Below are 14802 nucleotides of genomic sequence, written 5' to 3' on the forward strand. Positions count from 1 at the left end.
CAGACACGTACTGATAGAACAACAATTTAATTATCTCTAATTTCTTCTGTCGTGATACTTTTGAATGTAAAAAGTTCGTCCATTGTGTACAGGATGTAAAGTAATATTAATTAAAAATGATGGTATAAAATAAACAAATCATTTCCAGCAATTTAACCAAAATTGAAGAATTGAAAATTTAGCAGTCAACGTTTCAATAATGAAAACCAGAAAGTATCAATCGTTTCGCGGGAGGTGTACCAACCAACAACAAGTATCGACTCCTCGGGAAAAGATTTGTTTACGCCTCCTCGGCAGGGAAACCAGTACGTTTATAAATGTACGTATAATACCTGTGTTTGCATACGTTCCCACATTTCCGTCAATGGCGAATTCTGCGTCGTACATTCCTACAATATTGTGATAATATATACGGACATTCGTCGATTGTAATAAATCAGCAGCGTCTGTAGAGAAAGGATTGTACTTGTTATTGTAACGTATTTTGTTTTCTCTTTCACTTTTTAAGCTCCGAGTTCCCACTTGGACGATACGCGCAAAGTAAGTAGGCCTACAATATACCGTAGTTTCACCAATGACGTGATTATTGATGATATTCCCATTATTGCGTTATGATTGGTCAATTACATGCGTTGCTTGGTTCCCAATAGAGAGACGCAGCGCAAAGGACGTAGACGACGCAACGCACGCGAGAGTTGACCACACACAGCGACACTAGGGTCGAATAATCCATCGCTTGTGTAGTCAAATCACTTGATTTTCTTGTGTTGCGTCTCTAGTGGGAAGATAACCAAGCGTAATGCTTGGTTCTCCTACTAGGACGCAACGCAATGACGTGACGTAACGTGAGTAGTGAGTCGACCAATCACGAATGATGGATCATCCGAACTGTCGCCTGTTATTGATTAACATTGCGTTGCGCCCGTCCTCGTGTAACTGAATTGCTTCAGCAAAGATATTTACTTAAATTAGTTGTTGAATGATAAAAGTAAATGCAGTATATATTACTTACTTGTCGTATTCCAAGATACCAAAAGTAAAAATAAAAAAAACTTGCAAGTCAGTATCATCAAAACCATATTTTTGTTCACGTTTTACAGTTTTCTTATAGTAGTTTCAACAAGATCTCAACGGTACGATAAAAGTAACCGTTTGACCGATGTTTTTTGGATAAATGATCAACAATAAGCGGAGCAGAGGCAATTATTCAAGAAAACAGTTATTCCTCTTTAGCAAGTGGACAATTGTTCTGTTGTTAATTGTTCGTAGTGACTTTTTATAGCATGTTATACGTATTCACAACAAAGACTTGCAACAGTACTCAAAAGTTTTATGTAGAATAATTTATCGATTTGTGTTTATTGGTCTATTAATGTCTTAACGATGTTAAATATATTTAAAATAAATACAAAAATATTAATATGCACTGTTATCGATTGAATAAATGTATTACATTGCTGATACGTTCACAGGTTTTGGCGATTTTGGCTTTCCATACTGAACCCTGACATGTGTTTTTCCAGAAAGTTCTCGGCGCGGGTGGATATCAAGTTCTTAGCTTTATAGGCCTAGCCACACTTTCATACGAACTCCCAAGAAATCGAGCTTAAACACTTTATAAACTACTATTATGGCTGATGAAAAAGCACAAGTAAGTGTAAAAACGGTAATTTATTTTTTGAGAAAATGTGATGTTTTTTTCACTTTATAGACAAATGAAATGATGATCTTTTTTGTTTTGTCTTCTTGTGTGGTGTGAATCCCCCCGCGCGTGCACACAGCGGCAAAGACCGTTGTTTCCGCATCCGGCCATGTGTCGGAAAGCAAAAGAATAGGCCTAGGCCTAGTCTAGATAGAAACCTAATTAGCCTAGCCTAGGCCTACCTCAGTCTAATCATAAATAATCAATTACATATAAAAATCAATGCAACCATATAACAGTTAGGCTAGGCCTAGGCCTCCTAGCTAGGTGAAAAATGAAGACATATATGCCTAGACCTACTAGGCCTAACTATCTATTCATAGAACTGAAAATCATACAAAAAAATATATGCTAGACCTATAGGCCTAGAGCCTAGTCTAGAGGCCTAGGCTCGGTATTTATCTAGGCGGTGAACAGACGATCGGGCCCTTTTTTTATGTGCCCGATCGTCTTATACGTTTGGCCCAATCGTCTTAGGTGTTGGGCCCGAACATCCACAAAGTTGGGCCCGATAGCCAAGTGTATCGTTTGTAAATCCGTTCCATTATAGTTTATAATTGAGTTCTCGGCAAAACAAATAAATGAGTATCGAAATGCACAATTGAATAATTGATCTGGAATCACAAAATTAAGAAATTGAAATTAGAGTCCCTTTTAAACAATGAATTTAACTGTCATGGCAGAGAAATTAGGCCTATAATTATTATGGTAACATACATTAACATACTAGCACGATAAAAGAAAAACTCATTAATATTATTTGTATGTACACAATTACATTTGTATCACAAACTCGTGGAAAGAACACCCTTAATTTATTTTATGGTGAACAATTATAAATCCATTCGTTTTCGTGTACCCGATCGTCTTTCCTTTATTTTTTTTGGCCCGATCGTCTTAGGCGTTAAGCCCAAACGTCCACAAAGTTTGGCCCGAATGTCCGCACGGTACCCGATCGTCTTAAAAAAAGCCTGATCGTCTGGCCCTGATCGTCTGTCAATCATCTAGGCTAGGCCTATAGGCTGGCTAGGCCTAGTTAGGCCTAAGCCTACTAGCTAGTAGGCTTAGGCCTATTTAAATATATCGTTTAGGCTAAATTAGGCCAGTAGTAGTACTTTGGACCTTGGTCACCAATTTTTTGAAAAATTCCGTGTACTTCTCTACTTCGAGTACTACTTCAATCTGATAAAGATTGGGCTAGAATAATTAAATTTATTTAGATTAATAAATAATAAAAAATTTAATTTGTAATTTTGATTGATTTTTTGTTGTGACAGGCAGTAAAGTTAAAGAATGAAGGAAACGAAGCCCAAAAGGAAGGACGTTTTCAAGATGCCATTACCAGCTATACAGAAGCCATTAAATTAGACCCTAACAACCACGTTCTTTATAGTAATCGTTCTGCTGCCCACGCCAACATTAAACAATACGAGAAAGCATTGACAGATGCTGAAATGACAATCAAAGTAAAACCGGACTGGTCAAAGGTCAGGTGTCTTTTTTATAAACAGAACCTCTATTAAAGGGACACCTTTGTGACCCAACAAAGTTTGTTTCATTTGTTTAACCTGAAATTGTCCCCTTAGTGGATGTCCCAATAAAGAGGCTCTTCTGTAGTCCAGTACACAGTGGATCAACTCAGACTGTCTTCTGAAAAAAGAGTAAAATTTGTGTGTTGATATTATTATACAGTAAAATAATAATTTGTGTGTATGTTTTATAGGGTTATTCAAGGAAAGCAACGGCGCTGCAATTTTTAAAACGTTACGAAGATGCAAAATCTGTTTATACTGAAGGCCTGAAAGTTGATCCAGCCAGTGATGCATTTAAAAAAGGTCTTGAAGACTGTGATAAAGAACTAGCAGGTATTAAAATAATCTCAATATGAGTTCCTCCATGTGTTTCATATCATTTACAATGATTACAATGAATGTCTACACTATCGAATTAGTTTGACAAAAAAATGTGATGTGCCCAAATATGGTAGTTATATGCCCAAAATTGGTAGTGCTATGGCATCATCATATCTATGGGTGCATCACATATTTTTTGTCACATAAAGGTTGATAGTGTAGACAGAGCTTTACAAATTCTGACAATCTTAAAACAGTAATAAAAAAAAGAATAGGCAAAGAAATTGATCAATTGCCCGGAAAGATGTTGATACATACTTTTTAAATTACCTCTTATCCTCTTGAAATCAAGCCACTGCTTGTTTAAAATAAATTGTAGCTCACTAAGTGGAGTAAATTTAATGATGTGATTATAACCAAGATTGAAATGAAAGATTTACACCATTTCTGTCCAAAATGTTATGGTATAAAGCTATGTCTAAACTATCAAATTTTATGTGACAAAAAAATGTGATGTCCCATATATGGACATGATAATGTCATATCATATATACCAATTTTGTGCATATTACTACCGTATTTGGGCACATCACACTTTTTTTGGCAAAGTAATTTGATAGTGTAGACAGAGCTTTAAACAATGTTATCATTTTTTTGTACATAGCTGCAGCTGGAGCTCGATCAATGACAAATCCCTTTGGAATGCCAGGGATTGAACAGAAACTGTTAGCTAATCCCGAGACAAGAGAATGGATGAAGGATCCAGAATATTTAATGTTACTGAAATCGCTAAAAAGTGATCCCAACGCAATTGGCATGTAAGAGCTTGTTTTTTTTAAACATTCCATGCTAAGTTTAAAGCTCTGTCTACACTATCAAACTTTATGTGATGTGCCCATATATGGACATGATGTGTCATATCACTACCATATATGGGCACACCACATTTTTTTTTGTCAAACTAGTTTTATAGTGTAGACAGACAGAGCTTGTACATTATTACCTGAAAGTATTTTGTTTGTTTTGCCTGGCTATAATATTTAAGTGCTTTGTGAAGAAATGAAGAAAAGCCCTCTAAAGCAAATCCTAGCAATCATATATCTCCTTCTCTGACTTGAAAAAATTGGCCAGGATTTCTTTACATTGTTTTAATAAGGTCAGTGTGCTGGTTCTATTTTTTTACGCTTGTTAAAAAGTCTAAAGTTCTGTCTACACTATTAAACTAGTTTGAAAAAAAGTGTGATGTGCCCAAATATAGTAGTGATATGCTCAAATATGGTAGTGATATGACATCATGTCCATATAATTATGGGCACATCACATCACATTTTTTTGTCACATAAAGTTTGATAGTGTAGACATGCAGACACGTACTGATATTAGAGACATAAATTTATATGTACATAAAACAAAATAAAAACAGACATAAAATGTACACAAATTTTATTATGTTTTTTAAAAATTTAATATATTTTTAGGAAGTTACAAGATCCCCGAGTTATGAAAACACTGAGTGTTCTACTTGGAGTTGATTTGAAACTCGGAACTGACGCTGATATGGAAAATGACCCCAGGTCATCAGCACCAAAGCCTCAGAAAACGAAGGAACCAGAAAAGATGGAAACTGACGAAAAAGAAATGGATCCAAACAAAAAGAAAGTTAGTATTATTTCAATTTAATTTATTTCCACAATATAATAACATACTGGATAATAAATACAATGAAGTAATCATGTGCGGGGAGAGTCATATTAGTCAGAAAGTTTGACCCACCCCAAAATATATAACATTAAATATGAAAAAGAAAATGTATATATATATATACATATAAACTTGACCAAAAACTGGATCGAAACAAATTATTTACCTGAAAAAAATGTAATTTAAAGCAAAAAAAAAAGACTTAAATTGTCAGACAATGAGTTTTTGGGTAAAATTAGCCATTTATTTTGTCTTTTTATAAGTGAAATGATTTTTTTTTTCTACAGAAGAGAATAACTTCATTAAAACTGCAAAATGGCCTATTAAAAGTCTGATTTTATTAATCTTCATTTTTCATGTTTTTGGAGGACAATACATCTTTAATAGTTGTGTGTAATTTTTTATATTTAATTTTTTGCAGGCTTTAGACCTAAAAACTGAAGGAAATGCTGCCTACAAGAAAAAAGAATTTGATGAGGCGATTGATTTATATTCAAAAGCTATTGAGTTAGATCCTGCCGAGATGACGTATCTTACCAACAGAGCTGGTATGTCGCCCTCATTTCTTTTTTATCTCCGTTCATTTTAATGCAAATAATTGTATCTCTTACTGAAAAAAAATAAATAACTTTTAATAATTATGATATGAAATAAATGTCATTTTAAAACATTTTTCAGCGGTTCACTTTGAGAAGAAAGACTTTGACGCCTGTCGGACAGATTGTTTGAAGGCCGTGGAAGTGGGAAGAGAAAACAAAGCTCCATTCAAAACAATTGCAAAGTAAAAATATTGTACTTTATTTTTAATTATTTACTTTAAACAAATTATAAATGATTCATTTTAAAAGTTGACTATTATGTGTTCATTTTAAAATATTGAATTCACCAATTACATTAGAAATCAACACTAAAGCTCTGTCTACACTATCAAACTAGTTTGACAGAAAAAAGTGTGATGTGACCAAATATGGTAGTGATATGACATCATGTCCATATATGGGCACATCACAATTTTTTGTGACATCAAGTTTGATAGTGTAGACAAAGCTCTAGTAACACGTTTTTGGCCACAACAAAAAAATATATAGGGGATTTGAACCCAAACCAATCACTAAGTAAGCATGGTAACTCATACACTCATGTACTATTGTTGTTATTTCTATTATAAGGGCGTTTGGACGAATAGGCAACACATACCTAAAAGAAAAAAATTACACAGAAGCATTGGTATACTTTAAAAAATCATTAACAGAACACAGAAGCGATGATATACTAAAGAAAAAACAAGAGGTACGTAAAAAGTTAAATTTTTAAGTAGACAATTAACATATTGAGTACTTTGAAAAAATAATTTTTAAATTCCTATCTAAAAATTAGGAGATCGGATTAATGTTTAAAATGTCTATTTCTGCCGTTTCCAACATGTGAATATTATTTCTCTAATGGTATTGTATTTTAGTGTGAAAAGATTTTGAAGGATCAAGAAAGGAAGGCTTACATCAACCCAGAGTTGTCATTAGAAGCGAAAAACAAGGGTAATGACTTCTACCAGAAAGGTAAGTTACCTAAAATAGGTGTATTCTTTTGCCCTATTTATTCTTCTGATTACTAGCTGCATTATGGGAGTATGTTTCCATACGTGTTTAATCCCAAAAAATGACCGGGGTAATAATGTTCAGCGCTTAGAGATTTCACAGCATTAGGCGCTATATAAATCCAGGATATTATTATTATTATTGTTATTTATATATTTATAGCCTAATGATGTGTATATTATTGAGTTTATTGGCTTCATGACTGATGTATGTTGAATCATTAATATCCATTCTCCACTATGCTTTCTTATATTTCAGCGGACTTTCCAAGCGCCCTCAAGTGTTACGATGAAGCTATAAAGCGCAATCCCGAAGACGCTAAGATATACAGTAACCGAGCGGCAGCATATAACAAACTGCTAGAATTCAACCGTGCTGTTAAAGACGCCAATGAATGTATACATCTTGATCCAACATTCAGTAAGTCTTGTGTTTGTCATGACTAAGTATAGTATTAAGACGCCAATGAATGTATACGTCTTGACCCAACATTCAGTAAGTCTTGTGTTTGTCATGACTAAGTATAGTATTAAGACGCCAATGAATGTATACGTCTTGACCCAACAATCAGTAAGTCTTGTTTGTCATGACTAAGTATAGTATTAAGCTCTATCTATCAAACTAGTTTTACAAAAAAGTGTGATCTGCCCAAATATGGCAGTGATATGGCCAAATATAGTAGTGATATGACATCTTTTTTGTCACATAAAGTTTGATAGTGTAGACAGAGCTTTAGAAACTAAACAAAAGAGTGTACAGTACTGTACTTAAAGATGTATTGTCCCCCAAAAATATGAAAAAATGAAGATTAATAAAATCAGACTTTGAATAGGCCATTTTTCCAACAAATTATTTCACTTATAAAAAGTCAAAAGAAACTGGTAATTTTAACAAAAAAAACATTTTTTTTTGCTTTAAAATTACATCTTTTTATCAATCCAGTTTTTGGTCAAAGTGAATAACTGTTATGTGACATTAAAATGGCATATTCAACACAAAATGTTTTAACAATTATTTTTTTAGGGGAACAATATATCTTTAACCTTCTACTTACTAGATTTACTATCCCTGAATGCTGCCCTCTACATGACTAGGGGATTTCCCTATTGGTGATGTAACTACTGTACTAAAAATAGTAGTCAAAATAGTCACATTTACAAAAGTATTCTTGATCTTAACTTTGTTTCAAATTATATAAACAGAATGAAATGAATTAGAATTATTTTTGCCAATAATGAATAACAATGGAGATGTTTTTATTTTTGTATTTATAGTAAAAGGCTACATTCATAAAGGTAGAAACTTGATGGCAATGAAACAATGGGCGCAAGCACAGTCTGCATTGCAGAAGGCATTGGATATTGATAGTAGTAATCAGGTACGCTATAACAGTACAGATACTTAGATCACCATAATCCTCAACTTTGTCCTGGGGTCTCCATGATTGTCCAGCAGTTTACCAAGATTATCCTGGAACTTCCAAAATTTCCCATTTTCTCCAGGCTAATATAAAAATGTGTAGATAACCACAGTAGAGCCCTATAAGAAGATACCTTCGGGTCCTAAGTCCCCTAATAAGTAAGGTTATCATTAGTGTTCAAAATAATTGAACATATATTTTCAATTGTTCGTTTCAAGGAGAAATCACCCCTGAATAAGACCCGAAAAGAGCGAATCTACTGCATACTTATGTATTTTAGTTTGTTGTGTAGTTTTTGATTATTCCCCCACCCCCTTATTTGATTCATTGGTTCAGGTAACCATCTACATAGATACATCTGGTGGCCATTGACATAATGTTAGATTAATGCTACTTTTGAGTGTACACATTATTTTGTTTTGGTTTTTTGAAAGTGATAACTATTTTTTTGAATTCAATTTCTTTGTTTATTTTATTTTTAGGAAACAATGAATATGTTAATAACTTGTAGACAGGAGATAAATAAGGATCCAGAAGAGGTAAAGAAAAGAGCAATGGCTGACCCTGAGGTGCAAGCGATAATGAGTGACCCAGCAATGAGGATGATACTGGAACAAATGTCTCAAAATCCAGCTGCTATGAGAAAGTAAGTTTGTAAAGCTCTGTCTACACGATCAAACTTGTCATTGTGGTTCAAGGAAGCACAAATATTTTTTACATTTTCGTCTTTGACAGTAATATGTTTTTAGTGACAATACATATTATGGTGGTAAAATCTTAGGATTAAAAACCTTGGCAGGTTGCCATAATATGTATTGTATATTGGTGCATTGGTTTTCAAAGCAATATATTACGACTTATGATCGTAATAAAAAACGGTACTGTGTTTTGTCTACTAGCATTCCTGCTCCCAACCAGTCATCCATTCATAGAAGCCTTGATGAAGTAAGCCTACCTGGTGGTGGCCATAGAACGGTCCCGAGATATCGATTATACTTCGACTTTAGTCGATAGAAGATTGAAATATTGTTTTAGATAGAGTATACGATGTGTGAACACAATCAATACATTACACATACTATATTTGTTTTTAGATGATTTTATTTACAAATGTTCTGCATCATACATGCTATGGTATAATTTATCAAATCATTTATTTTTATATGATAAAAGTTAAAATCTGTTACCTTAAAGTTAAAAATCTTATCTTGTTACAAAAATGAATTTATTTAAAAATTATTTCTTGCAGCCATATGAGTAACCCTGATATTGCAAGAAAGTTGTATGTACTACAAGATGCTGGCATCATTCAGTTCCGCTGATGACCTTTACTGCATTCATAGAGGGCGTGCTACTCTTTGTGATGCAATACTCTGCTGACAACAAGATTATGTACAACCACTATTATCAAAGAACTTACTGCTCATAACAAGACCAACAATTGTTTTTGCTGCAAGATCTCCGTATAAATATAAAACATTCTAATATTTACAAAAAGCATAATTTTGATGCGAAGCTATCACAGCGACTATTAGTTTGTAAGCATGCTCAGATTATTGTCACGTTGCTTTTATGTCATATTCTCAAAAATCCCTATTATGTGATTTAAAATTCCATCTAAAAATGTTTTTTATATTGAAATATTTGTCATATTGTCTAAACATCAAACCGTTAATGATAATAACATTTATGTCAAACATGAGTACAATAATATATATTTAGACAGTAGATTTTAAAAACCATCAAAACCTCATTTCCTTAAAAAAAAATTAGAAATATAAATAAGGGATTAAAATTAGTGATTGTAAATAGTAACAGAATAGATAATTACTGAAAGAAATGACATAACGTATTACATAACATGTGATGTTTTTAAATAAGTTAGTGATAATTAAGCCTAAACGTTCCCAAGATTAGCAAACAAAAAAATAAGAAATGAGGAGTTTTATAATTAAAACTAAATATGATATAATTCAGAAGAAAGTATGTACAAATTTGTGTACCCCCCTAGTGAAAAAAACCGTAAATATTACTGCATTAATTATATGTAGTTTACTGCAGTAACATATTGTACAAGTCTTGTGAAATGAAGGGTAATAATACAGACATAGTGTAAAGGACACTGCAAGGAGTATAGTTACTGCAGTCACTGTTGAATTTTTTACTGCAGTAGAATAACGTATACACAGTTTTGTATTCTACATTATTATACATTGCTTATCAAGTCCAATACTTTGTGAACTGTAAAATTCAAAGGAGAAACATTTGGATCAGTGCCAAGATCGTGTCTGTTGATGTGTATTCCTACTGGTATCCATTCATTGTTAGAGTTTCAATACTTTTATAATAAATATACTTTAAAGTGTAATCCACTTGGGCGCTACGCAACGACGTACGCGCGACGCATGGATGGTTGACTAATCACAAGCGACACTTCGTTTTTAATCCATTGCGTCGTGATTGGTCAAATTACTTTCGATGCGTCTACGACATCCTCTAGTAAACAAGACTTACATTGCGTCCAAATGGGAACCAAGCTTAATTTACTAATTACAATTCGTTATAGCGGAGTACTTTAGAAACACTGATACATTTAAACTCCTATGATACAGTAGGCCTATATCTTTTAAGTGCGTAGCTCCAATAATGATTATTAAATAGATATTAATTATTCAATTAATTAATTTTTATCCTGTCCTGCATATCTGTAAATGACAACTTGATTGTTTCATGCTATTATTCTTTATTCTGAATTTGTTTCTTCAATGCCGAATTTAAGAAAATCGGTAAACACGACACAACCGCCAACTTCTTGAATCGGAGGCTCATTAACAATACATTCTGCATTTGTTTCTTCAATGCCGAATTTAAGAAAATCGGTAAACACGACAGTACCGTTTTCGCCAACCTCCTGGATCGGAGTACTATTGATGACATGTTCGGCATTTGTTTCTTCTATGCCGAATTTAAGAAAATCGGTAAACACGACAGTACCGTTTTCACCGACTTTAAGAGAATCGGTACCGTTTTTGCCAACCTCCTGGATCGAAGTACTATTGATGACATGTTCGGCATTTGTTTCGTCTATGCTGAATTTAAGAGAATCGGTAGCGTTTTCGCCAACCTCCTGGATCGGATGCCTATTCAAGATACCGCTGTTTTCAACCAAGGCAATTGATGGACTTGTTTCAATATGATGTCGATCAGTATCATCGACAACACCACTGCTTTCTTGAATGGGTGTCCGGAAAGTACAGGCTGGACTACTACAAATTTCAGGGATTCTGAATTGCGTATTTTCAAATTCATCATTTTCTTGTTTATCGGCATTCATAGCTGCACAAATAAAACAATTTCCGTCATTTTAACTTTAATCTTTAAAATTCGACAAACATGTTGAATAGATAATATGTACTATTGAATTGAATTTTAAAACCGAAACCGTCTGTTACTGGCCTAGGTTATTTGGAATAAATCCTACTAATTATGATTGCGGCAAAAAAAAAAATGCTAAAATGGTAAAACTTACCTTTAAACATACAGCACAGGATATAGCAAGTAAAATATCGATAAAAGGACTTAGCTAATGTTATTCAATTGAACTAGTAGTCTAGTTTATAATCGTGAAAAGTTTCTCTGTAGTAATAAAGCACAAGGAAGCAACCATTTCTGATCAGGTAAACAGAATACCGAATTATTTCTTTTTAATAATAAATTTAAAGGAATATTAAAATATTTTATATAATAAGAAATTATTTGGCAAATAAAGTTTTTTTTAAAAATATGAATTCATTCAAAACCATTACACTTTTAAGTCAGTCATGGAACATTTTACTATTTTACCTACACGTTTCTGTCTCTGAGTCTGCCTCGTTTTCAATTCACTTTTTGTATTCTGAATATTAAATTGCGCAATATATGTACTGCTCCAATAAATTAAGTTATAAATAGCCACATTATTCCGCATAAGATTTTAGTATCGTGTTTTCGTATCGTGATATTGAAGTGGTTACTATAGCAATTTACACCGTGGTACAGTATTTAGTATTCAGATGTATATGTTTCCGAAGGGTCGCCCACACCAAGATTATGCATGAATAATGATAACAGATAATGTAATTCAGAAAAAGAAATTGAAAAAGAATAACAAACTGAACTTGAGTGAGGCCTACGTTTAATTGTCAAATCGTTAAATCTTCAGCATTGTGAGTACATAGTAGGCCTAGGCCGGAATACCCTAGCCATGGTAATCTTTATTTGTCTATAAAAAAACAACTGAAATATGTTTCTGGCAAAAATAAAGAACAATAAAAACAATAAAATACAGAATGATGAAAACAATATAATATAATATGCAAATATAATGAGAAATAATTAATTGTTTAATTTTGAACATTATAAATAGTAAAACACTTTTTTTTAAATGTAGATTAATATTACTAATAATTATTTGTTTAACAAAATAATACAAGATAAAGTTATTTAAAATAGATAAACAAAGTCATTATTCTCTATCAATTTTATCAATTCTTGAGCTGTATAATCAATCATGTTTTCAACAATAATATGAATCAGTGCCAAAAGGCCTGTCAGTCTACGCATGAACAGCTATATTATAATATAATACCCGTATACAGTAATAGATAGGTCATGTATATTAATAATGACTTCCATTGATATTCAGCGTATTTTTGAGCTGTATGAGAATTATGGTGATTCTGAGTATATAGGTGAAGCTGTATCACAGAACCAACATATGATACAATGGCTGAAAAGGAAGGACACCCCAAACGGGTTGGTATAGACTTGCCCCAAGTCTGTATTTATTGTTTTTTTTTTTTATTTATTTGTTTTCATTTCGACCGCGATTTTTGTCTGAAAAGTATCCAAACTCAAGTAATACACGTATGAAACGCCATATGTGCAAAAATATTTATATTTTTACAAAACTCCGTCTGGATGCCCAGACTAGGGTTGGTAGTGCGTGTTTAATTTCGTTATGGATTATACTCAATATTCCTGGTTGATTGAGGACTTAAGTAACGCATGGCCGGGCAAGCTAAATATTACCAATTACCAACGTCAGCATGCATTAACTCCGTTTAAGAATGTTAGGATGTTAGGGTTTTAAGTATAATGATCTCATTCACTAAAGTGTATTGGCGAAATCAAGTGTTTTGTGGCTTTTCCGGAACAACTTTTCCGAAACAAATTCACCTTGTGATCTGAGCATGGAGCTATAAATAAATGTATAGCTCCATGATAATAATAATAATATACCACATTTATATAGCGCCCTTTTCATGAAAAAACATGCTCAAAGGTGCTTTACATAGATACATAAAAAAACTGACAGAGGGAAGGCAGGCGCTTCTGAATCCGCCTATGTCCATAATAAACCGATTTTTGTAATGTTCATTAATACTATGTTGTCGCCTAGCTGCCCAAATCTTATCCCCTTTTCTAGATCATACTAGGTGCTTTATTTCACGACATAGGCCATCTAGTCGGCATGGCCCAAGGATTGGAAGGAATGGTTACGGAAGGGGTGAAACTGGGAACCGTTAATCATGAAACCGTTGGAGAAACGTTTTTGTTAGATCTGGGGATTCCCCAAGAAATTGCAGCCTTCGTTCGAAGTCACGTGGATGCTAAACGCTACCTCGTATATAAAGATAAATCATATTATGAAGGTAATAGGCATATAACAAGATTTTTATTTTGAAAATATGAGATTTAGATGAAAGATCTCATTTAAAAATTGTATTTAGATTTATTTTGTTTTTATGAACATTTATTTTATAGGTCTGAGCAGGTCTTCTAAACAAACATTGACACATCAGGGCGGTCCCATGCTCAAAAAAGAAGCAAAACAGTTTGAGAATTCTCCGTACTTTGATGCAATACTACGCATGCGTCGATGGGATGAGCTAGCAAAGGATCCGAATGCACACACAGAACCATTGGATAAATATAAACAACTCTGTCTGAGTTATTTAGAGCAAAGAAATACGGAAACATCTCGTAGGCCTATATAAGACAGGTGTAGAAAAATACTTTATACAAAAAGTAAATACTTTTAATAACTTTTAATTACATGCCGTCCGGAAAACCTAAGTAGCTCTGGATTTTTCCAGCCTCTCCGTGTGGACATTACTTAAATCTTGATTCATTTTTAACCAATTTGTTGACGTTTATGTTGTTTGAATGGTAAATGTTTTAAACTGGGCTAATTTTTGAATTATGATGCATACACATATTTCATTACTTTAGGAACATACTTTTATTATACACAGCATTGATACACAAACATTAAATCTTATATACAATATATACAGTATATACCATTCAGGAAAACCACTCAAAATCTCTGTGTAATACACTTTAACCATGGACCTATAAATTAATTTATAGGTCCATGCTTTAACCCTATCTGCTTGTCTGTCATAAGAATGTATTATAGACCTAAGTATCCATTTGTTAATTAATTTTCATTCTTAGTTTTTACACTTCAAAGTTCAAGCCATGGCA

The 14802-nt window shown here is 33.1% G+C and overlaps 1 protein-coding gene and 1 pseudogene across 2 annotated transcripts; both read left to right on the forward strand.

Moving 5' to 3' along the window:
• The first annotated feature begins 1516 nt into the window (after positions 1–1516).
• LOC144851364 (stress-induced-phosphoprotein 1-like) lies at positions 1517–10951 on the forward strand. Its single transcript, XM_078708775.1, has 13 exons — positions 1517–1651; positions 2980–3189; positions 3426–3567; positions 4220–4373; positions 5034–5214; positions 5678–5804; positions 5935–6037; positions 6426–6546; positions 6716–6812; positions 7110–7271; positions 8126–8229; positions 8754–8917; positions 9521–10951. The coding sequence occupies exons 1-13, from the start codon at positions 1631–1633 to the stop codon at positions 9591–9593; spliced, it is 1659 nt and encodes a 552-aa protein (XP_078564901.1). The 5' UTR covers positions 1517–1630; the 3' UTR covers positions 9594–10951.
• A 1983-nt stretch (positions 10952–12934) lies between these two features.
• LOC144851383 (2-amino-1-hydroxyethylphosphonate dioxygenase (glycine-forming)-like) lies at positions 12935–14771 on the forward strand (annotated as a pseudogene). Its single transcript, XR_013614174.1, has 3 exons — positions 12935–13065; positions 13739–13964; positions 14077–14771. The product of XR_013614174.1 is annotated as a 2-amino-1-hydroxyethylphosphonate dioxygenase (glycine-forming)-like (transcript).
• Positions 14772–14802: the final 31 nt, after the last annotated feature.

This window comes from Antedon bifida, chromosome 9 (genome assembly GCF_963402885.1).
Source record: "Antedon bifida chromosome 9, ecAntBifi1.1, whole genome shotgun sequence".
In the NCBI taxonomy this organism is placed as follows: domain Eukaryota; kingdom Metazoa; phylum Echinodermata; class Crinoidea; order Comatulida; family Antedonidae; genus Antedon; species Antedon bifida.

Coding starts and splice junctions, on each gene's coding strand:
- LOC144851364 (XM_078708775.1), top strand. CDS start 1,631: ATGGCTGATGAAAAAGCACAA. Junction 3,190..3,425: donor TAAAACCGGACTGGTCAAAG/GTCAGGTGTCTT, acceptor TATGTTTTATAG/GGTTATTCAAGGAAAGCAAC. Junction 6,038..6,425: donor CCATTCAAAACAATTGCAAA/GTAAAAATATTG, acceptor TTCTATTATAAG/GGCGTTTGGACGAATAGGCA.